The sequence below is a fragment of the Budorcas taxicolor genome, chromosome 10 (assembly GCF_023091745.1).
Source record: "Budorcas taxicolor isolate Tak-1 chromosome 10, Takin1.1, whole genome shotgun sequence".
In the NCBI taxonomy this organism is placed as follows: Eukaryota; Metazoa; Chordata; class Mammalia; order Artiodactyla; family Bovidae; genus Budorcas; species Budorcas taxicolor.
The window spans coordinates 21,441,127-21,452,746 of NC_068919.1; the positions used below are offsets into that span (position 1 = coordinate 21,441,127).

Here is an 11,620-nt window from a genome sequence, read left to right on the forward strand (position 1 = left end):
TACAGCTCCCTCCGTGGGGCAATGAACCCACTCAGCTGTTTCCACCCAGCACTGCCTTGAAATTCCAACCATCATTAGAAACCCCAGGGAGGCACCAAGCTCTGAGAAGAGAAGGGTCCTCCCACTAAAGAGACCTGGAGGTCGGGCGGGAGATAGGGTAGAAAGAATGAGAATGCAAAAAGTCTGCAGAGGGAGGGGAGAGAGATGTGATCAGTGGTATCTGCTGTGCTTCTAGGGAGGAAGGATGCTTCACATTTTTAACAGACACCACGTGATAAAACTGAACAAGTACTCATGTGCACTGATGATACACCTTACTTAGTTAATGTTGGAAGTGATGCACTCTTTGCACTGATCAGATCTGACATTCATGTGGTCTAACCAGAGAACTAAATCTGAACAGGAAGAAGGGAAAGAAGAAAAGCAAATGACAGCCATAAAGAAACCCTGAAATCTTAATTCTTAGCTTCCTTGCCATACTACTGTAAAAGTGATTTTGAAACTACATGCTGTGGAGTGCTAACGGTTCCTAGCAGCTCCTCAGAAATCGTGGGAGAAGTGGGCCATGAGAACATGAAGCTCTAGGAACCCTCATTCCCACTTCAAAGGAACCTCACTTGTCTTTTTTACAGGGTGAAAATCCAAGCAAAATTTTGTCAACAATGTACTTTAAACATTGTTTGATAACTCTGGTGAAAATATTCTCAGAAATTACTCACGTTTTGGTTGGAAACCTCTTTCAAATAGCACCTGTCATCTAGAAGGCCAGGGATAACAAGATTTCCTGAGATTAAAGACTGGATTGAATTAATATAAGATCCACAAAGGCAGGGATTTCTGTCTGTTCAGTTCACTCCTATAACACAAAGAGGCCAGAACAATGTCTGGAACTTGTGATTTCTTTGAAGGCAAGCTCTTGAATAGAAATGGTACAGTAAGGAGAGAGCTAGAGGTCATAAACTACTTTATTTTTTTAAGGAAAAAAGAAGGAAAACAAAACCTTCAAGACGTTCATAAACCCAGGACACTTGGCCACCCTTCTCTATTTACCAAAGCACTGGCTCTTTAGCAACATAACCTTGGACAAAGGACCCAAGTGTCTCAGCTCTCTCATTATGATGACATGTTTTCTAAGGATTAAGTATAAAGCACTTCGTTCAGTATGTAACACAGAGACAGACCTTAAAAAACAAACAAAAAAGAGCACCTCCTTTCCCTTGGTAGTTCCCACAATCCAAAAATATTAACAAATTAGAAGCAAATGCAATAGCTGGTCCTAAAGGAGAAAGCAGTGGTCCTAACCTCGTCCGGTTAGTTCAGCCAGAAAGGAAAAAGGCAGGCTCTGGGTACATCAGGCTTGCTCAGACCTGCCAGGGACTAAGTCAGAGACCCCAGCAGTAAGTGCATCTTGGTATTATCCATAAGAAACTCCTCTAGGCTCCTTGGTTTGCAGGAAATCTCAGATTCAGTCTAACACATTTATTTTTCAACTGAGGAAAACTAAAGGCCAGAGATGTCAAGTATTTGCAGAAGATCACATAGTTAACAGAAGACAGTCCTAGACTGTCTCTCTTAACCACTTTCTACCAAGCTATAGCTGACTGAAAGCAGGCCCTGCCCCAGACCAGTTTAAGTCCAAATGCATAGGACTTAGAATCAACAAGGTTTTAGTGACAGAATGATCCAAATTATATCCTTCTCCATGACACATCATTAATTCCAAGGAATTATTTCTACAGACTCAACCCCCTTCCTATTCCTCATTTTCTGTATTATCCAAGGCCAGAGGGATCTCTCACTAACAGAAGTCATTCTTTGAACCGAATATAAGATCTCAGATATTTAACTTCTACCAGTCTCCTGACTTGGGCTGACGTCTGTGGGATTTTTATTCTTTTGGTCTGTTGCAGTTGTCTGCCTGCCTGCTCGTTGGCATTACTTCACAAGGTCTTTGTAACAGGACTGGCCTTTACTAACTGGTAACTGAAGCCTTTCTTGAAGGAGTGTCAACAAGTCAGAAAACCACAAGATTATCCTGATTCCTCACACTCTTCTTATTCACTCTATTTTCTCTAGATACACTCTCTCAATAACTGACCTAAGGGCTGCCTTATTTTCATGCTGTTTTAGAGAAAAGAAAAACATTCAGAGAAGTGGAAACAAGAATAACTTGGTTATGAGGAAAGGTTCCATTTAATAGTATTTGATTACAGTCAAAACCAAAGGTTTTCTGAACACTAATGCCATCTGGTGGTCAAAAAGATACATTGCCTGCGTGCAGTCGTGACAGACTCTACCACCCCATGGACTGTGGCCCTCCAAGCTTCTCTGTCCATGAGATTTCTCAGGCAAAGATACTGGAGTGGGTTGCCATTTCCTCCTCCAGGGGATCTTTCCTGATGCAGGGATTGAGCCCACATGTCCTGCATTGGCAGGCAGGTTCTTTACCACTGAGCCACCTGGGGATCCCCGTAAGATACATAATAAATCTTAAAATGTCCGTATATTTCAGATTATCTGTATTATCACTACAATAAATCATACAGGAACTTGAGGCAACGTGGGGGTAAAAGAATGTATTACACTACTCTAATCTCTCAATATTTTTTGACTAGCCAATTTCTAGTTTCTGGGGAACATATTTATCAAAGAAAACCATATAAAGCCAAATTTTCTTATTCTCCCCAAGATCTCCTCTTTCCCTTTTCCATCACCCTCTCACCAAAAATACCCACACCCAGAGATTCCAGTCATATAATACATGTGCAAAAGGGGCTTGAATTTGTTAAGTAAAATCAATTTTATTAATAAAGATCTTTCCACATGTCCAGAGTATATGATTAATGAATTCCAAAGAAAAAACCTACATACAATGAAATCAGAAGTATCCCGGATGACAAAAATAAATTAAGTATGTACACCCATAATCACCGCCGCCTCCGAAAACCTGAAAGGAAGGGAAACCAAGAATGAGGCAAAGGACAGTTGAGAAAAACCGAAGAGAGAGACAAAAAGACCATCTAGAGAAAAGGGCTCCTTAGGAGTGGGTCCCCGCGGCAGTGCTCTGTATCCTCCCAGGATGAAAGACGGGAAGGAGGAAGGAAACTGACATTGGATAGCAGTTCCTTCAAGTGATGCTTTTATATTTACGTAAGCAAGCCTGCACAGGCGCTATGGGGATTTCAGAGACAGAATCCAGAAGTCTCTTTTGTGAATGATACTGATTTTCATCTTGGAAAAGAAAAAAATAAGGCCCACATCCAAAGAGATTAATGCCCAGTATGGAAGATACACTACAGAGGTTGGTAAGAACTAGAATGGCAAACCCAGAGCCGGTATCTCAATTTATAAAGTCCACGCTGCGCTTGATCACCCAGGTCTGAGCCATTCACTCACCTTTCTTCTTCCGACCTTTCTTAGGTATCTTCTTCCGCTTCTTAGTAGGATTTTGATCCTGGAGATGCACGGAGAAGGGAAGGAATGGCTGTGCGCTTTCAATACTAGTGTCCCTTTCCAAGTTCCTCGTGGTAATAAGCCCACATACAGTTAGCTGAAGCATGAAGGTCACCTCCCACCACTGGATCAGCACCTCACCTCGTTAAGATGAGGGGTTCCTCCTGTCAGAGCACTGATGTCACTGAAGTGTGTGAGGGAATGAAGCTGTGAGCTCATGACATTTGCTCGTTTTCGCCGTCCTTTCTCCCGCTTGCTGACACTTAAACGCACCATCATGCTCTCCTCATAGTTAATCCTGCAAGAGAAACATAGACACTGTTTCCAGCATGCTCAGTCCACTGAGGCAGAAAGCTGCAGCCAAGAACCTGGCCCAGGTGTTTACTCAGCCATCACGTAGACAGTTCTCAAGAAATCTCATAGCCGGTCACCACAGTATTCGCTGAGGTGATTCTATATGCTCAGTACTCAATGTTCAATGAAATGCTCTTTGTGCTAAAACGTCCCTCCTCCCCAGAAATGAGCTCACAGCCCATCCACAGGAATATTTAAATTATTATATATGAAAATTCTTTGTATTCCAGCTTCATAACCAGGATCCCCTACATGGATCCTCTCACTGACATCTATCGACTATAGAGAGAGTCACCTAGGCAAAGTTGACAAATTTGTGTTCAACAATTGCTTTTCTACTTTTCTTCCCTGAACTAATCTAAAAACCTGATTTTCTTGCTTTCTTCACAAAATAAAGAGCAGGGATAGTGAAACGGAACTTCAGAGCCTTAGTCAGTGGCAATGCATATTTTTTTCTCCATGGAGCGTTTGCTCAGCTTGAACAGCTTGGGTCGCAGGGGTGGGGAAACAACATTTTTCCCCTAGTCCCCATAATGTACTTCAAAACTCTAATTCTTAGAAATCATTAACCCAAGTTTAGTACTCCATTTCCTACATAACATGGGTTCTCTTGGAATCAGATTAATCATATTCATTCAAAACAAAAGGACAAGTCCCTATAGCATAGAAACAACTTCTAATGCACCTGTGTTGATCCTCCTGACTCTGGCGAGTAACATGAGGATGCCGAGCATCTCGGATTTCCTCTGGAGCATCTGAGTACTGCTCCTTTAGCTCACGAATGACAGAGCTGCTCAACGCCCGTCTCTTGGCTCGTTCTAGGCGCTTCTTCTCCCGCTCAGCTTCTGTTTCATCTATGTGATTAAAAATCAGCAAGGGTTATCCCAGGACAGAGAAGAGAAACACAATTCACACAGAGGAAGCAGCAGCCACAGTTCATACCATAATGAACTGGAACCAAGCGTGGTGGGACGTATTTCTTAGCTGTTCCTTTTCCAGATTTCTTCCCTGAAGCCCCAGACTGGCCTTCTTCTGCTTCATCTTCCTCCTCATCCTCAGAGCTCAACTATAAGAGGAACATAATGTCCACAAACTTAGGAAGAGTTAGTCAAATAAGTGACAAGGAAATTGAAAGCTGAAGTACCTGGGAAAGTGGGAATACAAACCAGAGGGACAAAGGGGAATCTCACATTCAACACTCTTAGGCACAAGCTGGGAGTCAACAGTAATAAGAGAAATCCCAGGAGGTCCAGGAGCACCACAAGGCTCACCCAGGTTTAGATTCCTCAGGAAAATCAGGGTACTGCAGCCTCTTACCTTGCTCATCATATTGCTGGGACGAGGCTTAAAACGGAGTGGGTCGTTCTCACCTACAATATAAAATGCAAGAGATTGTACAAGACTTGGAACTTTTTGAATGGTCCCCAGAAAACCTTACAGTTTCCCCTACTTACTGAGGCTGCCTGTCACTGCAGTCTTGACCAGTTTGTCAATCTGATACTTCAATTTTTGGTCCAAAGGACGAAGCTTTTCCAAAACCTAAAATGTGGTTAAATACCATTACATGAAGTGAAGTCGCTCAGTCGTGTCCGACTCTTTGCGACCCCATAGACTGTAGCCTACCAGGCTCCTGTGTCCACGGGATTTTCCAGGCAAGAGTACTGGAGTGGATTGCCATTTCCTTCTCCAGGGGATCTTCCTGACCCAAGGATTGAACCCAGGTCTCCCGCATTGTAGACAGACACTTTACTGTATGAGCCATAAGCACACACCAAAAGTTCCTACTTTTAGCTGCCAGATAAAGCCCCTAAAATATGCAAAAAGTAGAGGAAATGAAAACAAAAATGCTTTTTCTCCATTTGGTTTTCTCATTAAACATGAGAAAAATGAAATAAATAAATAAATAAAAGTGTTAGTTGCTCAGTCCTGTCTGACTCTTTGCAATCCCATGGACTGTAGCTCATCAGGTTACTCTGTCCATGGAATTCTCCAGACAAGAATAATGGAGTGGGTTGCTATTCCCTTCTCCAGGGGATCTTCCTGACCCAGGGAACATGAGAACACCACTTAAATGAGAGCGATCATGCCACAGTCCTGGAGTTCAGGATTTAGCAACTTAGAGCCCATAAGATGCCAAATGCTTTGTACCGTGCGAATCTCCACCAGTCTCAAAACTGCAGGATGTCCCTGAAGAGAACCTCCTGAGGCTTTGTCCAGGATGAGATGGCTCAAATCCATAAGGTACATGAGCAACAGCTGATCTTTTACTTCCAAAAGGCTGAGACCCTGAGTTGAGTCATAAGAGAAGCATATTCAGTTTTAACCAGAGAATGAGGAGAGAGAGCCTAGGGAAAACAGGATAATTTTTTCCAAGTTCAAGTTTTTTCCAAGCAGTTCATGTAAAGTATCTAGAGTAGTCTCAAGAAAGTGGCTATACCTAAAATGGCCACAGAGAAAATTATGCTAACACGAGGGAAGCAAAGCTCACAGAATTATGGAAGACAGGAAGAGCAGGAAAATCAATAAAGTATCCCCCAAAATCACTATAGCAAGGTTTCTCAAACTCAAGGGCTACTGATATCTGGGGACAGATAATTCTTTGCTGTGGAGCACTGTTCCATCTACAGTGAACAGAGGAGGACTAGAGGGCATTCAACAGCAGCCCTGACCTCCACCCCCTGACCCCACCCCTCAAGTTGTGACAATCAAAAATATCTCCACAGCACTGAATTTTAAATTAATTTAACCAAAACAGTCACCATGATTTTATAGTGACTGCTGAATCACTACAGTGAATACATATCACATATAGTGAATACATGATTTTATCCCCATATGATGAAATTATACATTACAGGTAAAAACAAGGATCTATACCTAGTGACATGGACTTAGTTCTATGTCAACACACTTTCTACCTACGTAGAGTGAATACTGTGGTTCAAACTGAGGAGGCGAGAAGTATGATACACATATTTTACACGTATAGAAAAATAAAGATAATACAATTAGCAACTGCTACCCCTGGGAACTGAGATGAGGAAAAGGAAGAAATGGAGTATACTATAAAAGTGATTTTCCATCAAGCACATATTACTTTTATAACAAACAAACTTTTTAAATGTATCCCAGTGGCTATCTCAGAATGGTGATTACACTGATTTTTTAAAATTTTCTTCTTTGTGATTTTATGTATCTTTTCAACTGTCTAAAAATTAAAATGTATTACAGGGACTTCCCTGGCGGTCTGGTGATTAAGACTCTGCGTTTCCACTGTAGGGGGAACGGGTTCAGTCCCTGCTCAGGGAACTAAGATTCCACACGTTGCACAGGGCAGTCCACCACCAAAGAAGTGTACTACATTACAGTGTATTATGATTTGCTAATCATAAAATATAAGTGCATTCTTTTAAATAAAAAAGTAACTTGTGTAAGCAGACTTAAGGTATAGTTATGGGGGAAAAAAAAAGTCAATGTGACTGCATAAAACAAAACTGGAAAAGCCCACAGCCCTTGGAAGACCTACTTCAGACAGGCTAAATAAATAATCTCTGCCTAAGATAACATAGTAATAAGAGTAGAGCTGGGATTCAAACTCAGTCTGACTCCAACACCCAAGCCCTGGGTATCTGTAAACCAATATGCTTGAGGTCAACACTAGCATGATATAGGAGGACCAGCAAAGCCTTCAAAGACACACAAGCTGAGCTCAACTTTTGAATTAGGCATTCAATAGTCAAATATCGGGTAAATCATGACCTTTGTCTCCTCATCTATAATATGTAACATGAGACTCAAATAAGATGGGAATGTACTTTGTAGCCTATAAAACACCTGATGAAGGTCTTTGATTCTCAAAGTTACTAAATAACTGTTCAATGAATAAATATATAGTGATCTAAGACACATGTGTGCAGCTCATCTCAAAAAGGCATTAAAATGCATAAAAGCATCATACCCAGAATAAAGACAGCCAAGAATGTGAGAAACAGGATCTTCTGACACGCTTGGGCATTGTCAAGCTTATGAGTTACACGTGTATGGGTTACAAGCATATAAGACAAAAACAAAACAAGAAGCTAAGATTAAAAATGGGAAGAGAACAAAAATGAACGAAGAGAAAGAAATGGCAAAAAGATACATTAAAAATTCATTTAGCTATCTTCCTAAAGCACAAGTCTGCTGTATATCTCGTGTTTTAAGAACCCCCACTGACTTTTATTAACCTACTATAATGATTTCCATTACTTCTGCTGACCTATGGAATGTCATGCTTAAATAACATCTTTTGAACAAAAGTTCAATACATAAAACAGGCAACACAGTTCAAGCAGGGATGAGGGATCCAGAAATCCCTCATTCCTTCTATACTGATCCAGAGATTCCTTCTATACTGTCCTGCACCCAATAATTTCCTTGGAAACTTCAAGACCTTAATTTGAAAATCACTGTATTTAAGATACACATCATTTTCATAGTCAGAATACATCTTTAAATCCACAGTATCTTAGTATGTCGCAGATTAACAAGCAGCACTCTTTTTGCCCCCAATTAGCAAAATTTTGGATTAAATGAACACAGCAGTAACTCCTTAGTTGGCCTACAAGGCTCTTCATAGAGTGACTACTTTTCCAGTCATATTTTCTAGCCCTGCCCCCAAAACACACACAAAATGTACAAAAAGCACACTACGTGACATACCTCCTTCGCAGAATATCATCACGTGTTAGGTCTTTGTGTTTTTGCACATGCTATTTCTTTCCATCCCTCTGACCCTTGTTTATTCCTCACAATCCTGCTACCTCCTCTAAGACGCCTAACTCCTTTTGCTCCCTGCTGATCATTTAATTTCACTCCTCAGTTTTCACGGCCGCTCACCATGACTGCTACTGTTTATACCTATTGCTTTCACCTGCCTTCTCTACCAGACTTCAGCACGGAAACTGGATCTTATTCATCTTCAGAGCTCCAGCACTGAGGACAGGCCACACACTCAATAAGTCGACAATGGACAGAGCTGTTGAGGATATTAAGTCAGGGGATGCTTACTTTTCAATATGTCTTACCTTCTCTGTACGATAAACTTTAGCCTGAACTTTTTTGGTCAGAGTTTGCACTTGTGCTGTGACAGCCATCACCTGAAATTAATTCAAATAAAACCCCTGATCAGAATACAATCAAGTCATCTCTGTGAGCTGTGAAGGACAAAATCTAAACAAGCCACCTAAAAAATACTGATATCTGAGACACTGCCTAAAGTACACCATCATCTTCTTTTCAGTTCTGGGAAAGTACAGGAGAGGCTGATACTTCTTCAAAAAGAAGAAAAAACTTTCAACCTCTTCTTAAAGAGATTGACTTACCAAACTAGAGGTAGGGAATGGGGATGGGAAGTGGTCATGAGTGCACTGCACCTTTGTGCAGCTCAACCTGCAATGTGAGATCTATTAGTATATAACCGTGTATCAGCTGGGCACCCAAAGGGCAAATCACATCACCTTTCTCATCACTGGCTTCCTTATCTATAGGAATAAAGGAAATTGATTCAGATGCTTTTTTGTCCTGAAGTTTCCTATATTCCTTTGGATGCAGAAATCAATTACTCTGAATTGCTGCCTGAAAAGGTTTTCATTAGATCATCCTGCTCTTAAGGTATCTGGTCATTCAAATACGTACTCAGTCGCTATGTCGTATCCAATTATTTTCGACCCCATGCACTGTAGCCTACCAGGCTCCTCTGTCCATGGCATTTCCCAGACAAGAATACAGGAGTGGGTTGCCATTTCCTTCTCCCAGGGCTCTTCCTTACCCAGGGATCCAACCTCCATCTCCTGCATTGGCAGGCGGGTTCTTTACCGCTGAGCCACCAGGAAACCCCCATGACCCCAAATCACCAAACTTTAGAGGTAAGGCAAACAAAGTCAGAGCCTATTTGCAACTAATCTATTCCAAAAGGGGTGGCACTACTCACCTGCTCCTGGAGGTTTTTCAAAAGTGCCACAGCATTTGGCAGGTCTGACTCCAACACCTCCTATGAAGGGATAGTAAAGAAAAGTCATTTCTTTCCTCAGGATCATAAGACGGAAAGTGTGGGGTGGAAAAGTCCCCTCTCTCCTTCAAACAGCCCAGACTTCCTGCCTTCCCACTCCGATGCCCATGCAGCCTCGCCCCACGGACGGCCAGCCTCTCACGTTACTGGAAAGGAGCGTTAACTCCAGTCCCGTCTCCTTACTACGGTTGTGGCTGGGAGGACGCCTCGGTAGAACTATTTTTATCACCATCCTTTCCTCGCGCCAATAATTTGCCTCCAGGCACCGAGGAGAAAGGAAACGTCCACAATATCAAGCCAAGGAAACAAACACATGAAACTCACCAGAGCCGCCATCTTCAGAGAGCCTGCCCCTTCCGGAACTGTACTTCCGGAGAGCGGACGTCGTCATGACAGACTTGCGAGATCACCGCCGCTTGCAAATCTAAACCAATACGAAGAGGGGCTCTCTCATTTCCGCTCCAAACAGGATGTACGGAAGGAGGGGCCGGATCCAGCCAATGGAACAGAAGAACCGGCTAAACTCGTCAGACTTAGGAGGAGCTTTACCAATATAAATATGCTCTTGGAAAGAGCCATATGATTCGTAGATTGAGTAGAATGGGTGGAGTTAAGCCAGTAAAAACTCGGCAATTGGTTGATTGGCACTTTTAAAGGCCCAATGGGAAAAAGGAGTTAACTGAGCGAACTGAGAGCGTATTGGCTCTTGGATGCCGCAGTACCCGGAGTCTTTTTCAAGACACTTCCGTTGCGTTGCCTGAGCCTGCCGCTAGGTGACGGGGCTCAGCTTATCTCTGAGAAGGTGGCCACGTTATGGAGTCGCCTTTCCAGGCTGGTGTTCCAACGCAGGCCGTGCTAGATTCTTCATGGACCCCCAAGGCGTTTGTACGATCTTGGAGAAGTCATTTGATCTCTGAGCTCTTTTCATCTATAAATAAGAGAGTTGAGCCAGAGAAGCCCAGAGCCAGAATTTAGGCACAGAAGATAAGCACATTCACCTGCATGGTGACCACCTGGGGGCAACGTGTAAAGACCCCCTCCACTGCCGCCTTCTACCAGTTAGGGGATGTGAAGGGGAGGACGTTTGACAAAAGAAGCCAGTTCAGATTTACATGACTTGCTTCTGGTCACACAGATTCAAACCCAGGTTGTGCATACGTAGTATTTCATTATGCGCTGCCTCATCTTTTCTTCAGTTCAGTTCAGTTCAATCGCTCAGTCGTGTCGAACTCTTTGTGACCCCATGGACTGCAGCACGCCAGGCCTCCCTATCCATCACCAACTCCCGGAGTTTACCCAAACTCATGTCCATTGAGTCGGTGATGCTATCAAACCATCTCATCCTCTGTCCTCCTCTTCTCCTCCTGCGCTCAATCTTTCCCAACATCAGGGTCTTTTCAAATGAGTCAGCCCTTTGCATCAGGTGGCCAGAGTATTGGAGTTTCAGCTTCAGCATCAGTCCTTCCATGAATATGCAGGAATGATTTCCTTTAGCGTGGACTGCTTGAATCTCCTTGCTGTCCAAGGGACTCTCAAGAGTCTTCTCCAACACCACAGTTCAAAAGCATCAATTCTTTGGGGCTGAGTCTTCTTTATGGTCCAACTCTCACAACCATACATGACTCCTGGAAAAACCATAGCTTTGACCAAACAGATCTTTGTTGGCAAAGTAATGTCTTTACTTTTTAATAAGCTGTCTAGGTTGGTCGTGGCTTTTCTTCCAAGGAGCAAGCCTCTTTTAATTTCATGGCTGCAGTCACCATC

The 11,620-nt window shown here is 42.7% G+C and overlaps 1 protein-coding gene across 2 annotated transcripts; it reads right to left on the reverse strand.

Moving 5' to 3' along the window:
• Positions 1-2,776: 2,776 nt before the first annotated feature.
• Positions 2,777-10,260, reverse strand: NGDN (neuroguidin). 2 transcript variants are annotated; one of them, XM_052646892.1, is made up of 11 exons: positions 10,181-10,260; positions 9,779-9,838; positions 8,874-8,945; positions 5,956-6,093; positions 5,262-5,346; positions 5,125-5,177; positions 4,750-4,873; positions 4,493-4,661; positions 3,595-3,751; positions 3,397-3,454; positions 2,777-2,947 (listed from the first exon to the last, which is right to left on the reverse strand). In XM_052646892.1, exons 1-11 carry the CDS (start codon positions 10,190-10,192, stop codon positions 2,928-2,930), a joined length of 948 nt encoding a protein of 315 aa, XP_052502852.1. In that variant the 5' UTR covers positions 10,193-10,260; the 3' UTR covers positions 2,777-2,927. The 2 variants fall into 2 exon arrangements, with proteins under 2 accessions (XP_052502852.1, XP_052502853.1); XM_052646893.1 differs by lacking the exons at positions 9,779-9,838; positions 10,181-10,260 and adding an exon at positions 7,766-7,829 and having other exon boundaries at positions 8,874-8,940.
• Between the last annotated feature and the right edge of the window lie 1,360 nt (positions 10,261-11,620).

What these genes read in the sequence shown, in the direction of transcription:
- NGDN (XM_052646892.1), bottom strand. An exon ending in GACTGGTGGAGATTCGCACG is followed by an intron (nt 5,347 to 5,955) that starts GTACAAAGCATT and finishes ACCACATTTTAG; the next exon opens with GTTTTGGAAAAGCTTCGTCC. An exon ending in GAACCCCTCATCTTAACGAG is followed by an intron (nt 3,455 to 3,594) that starts GTGAGGTGCTGA and finishes GTGCATCTCCAG; the next exon opens with GATCAAAATCCTACTAAGAA.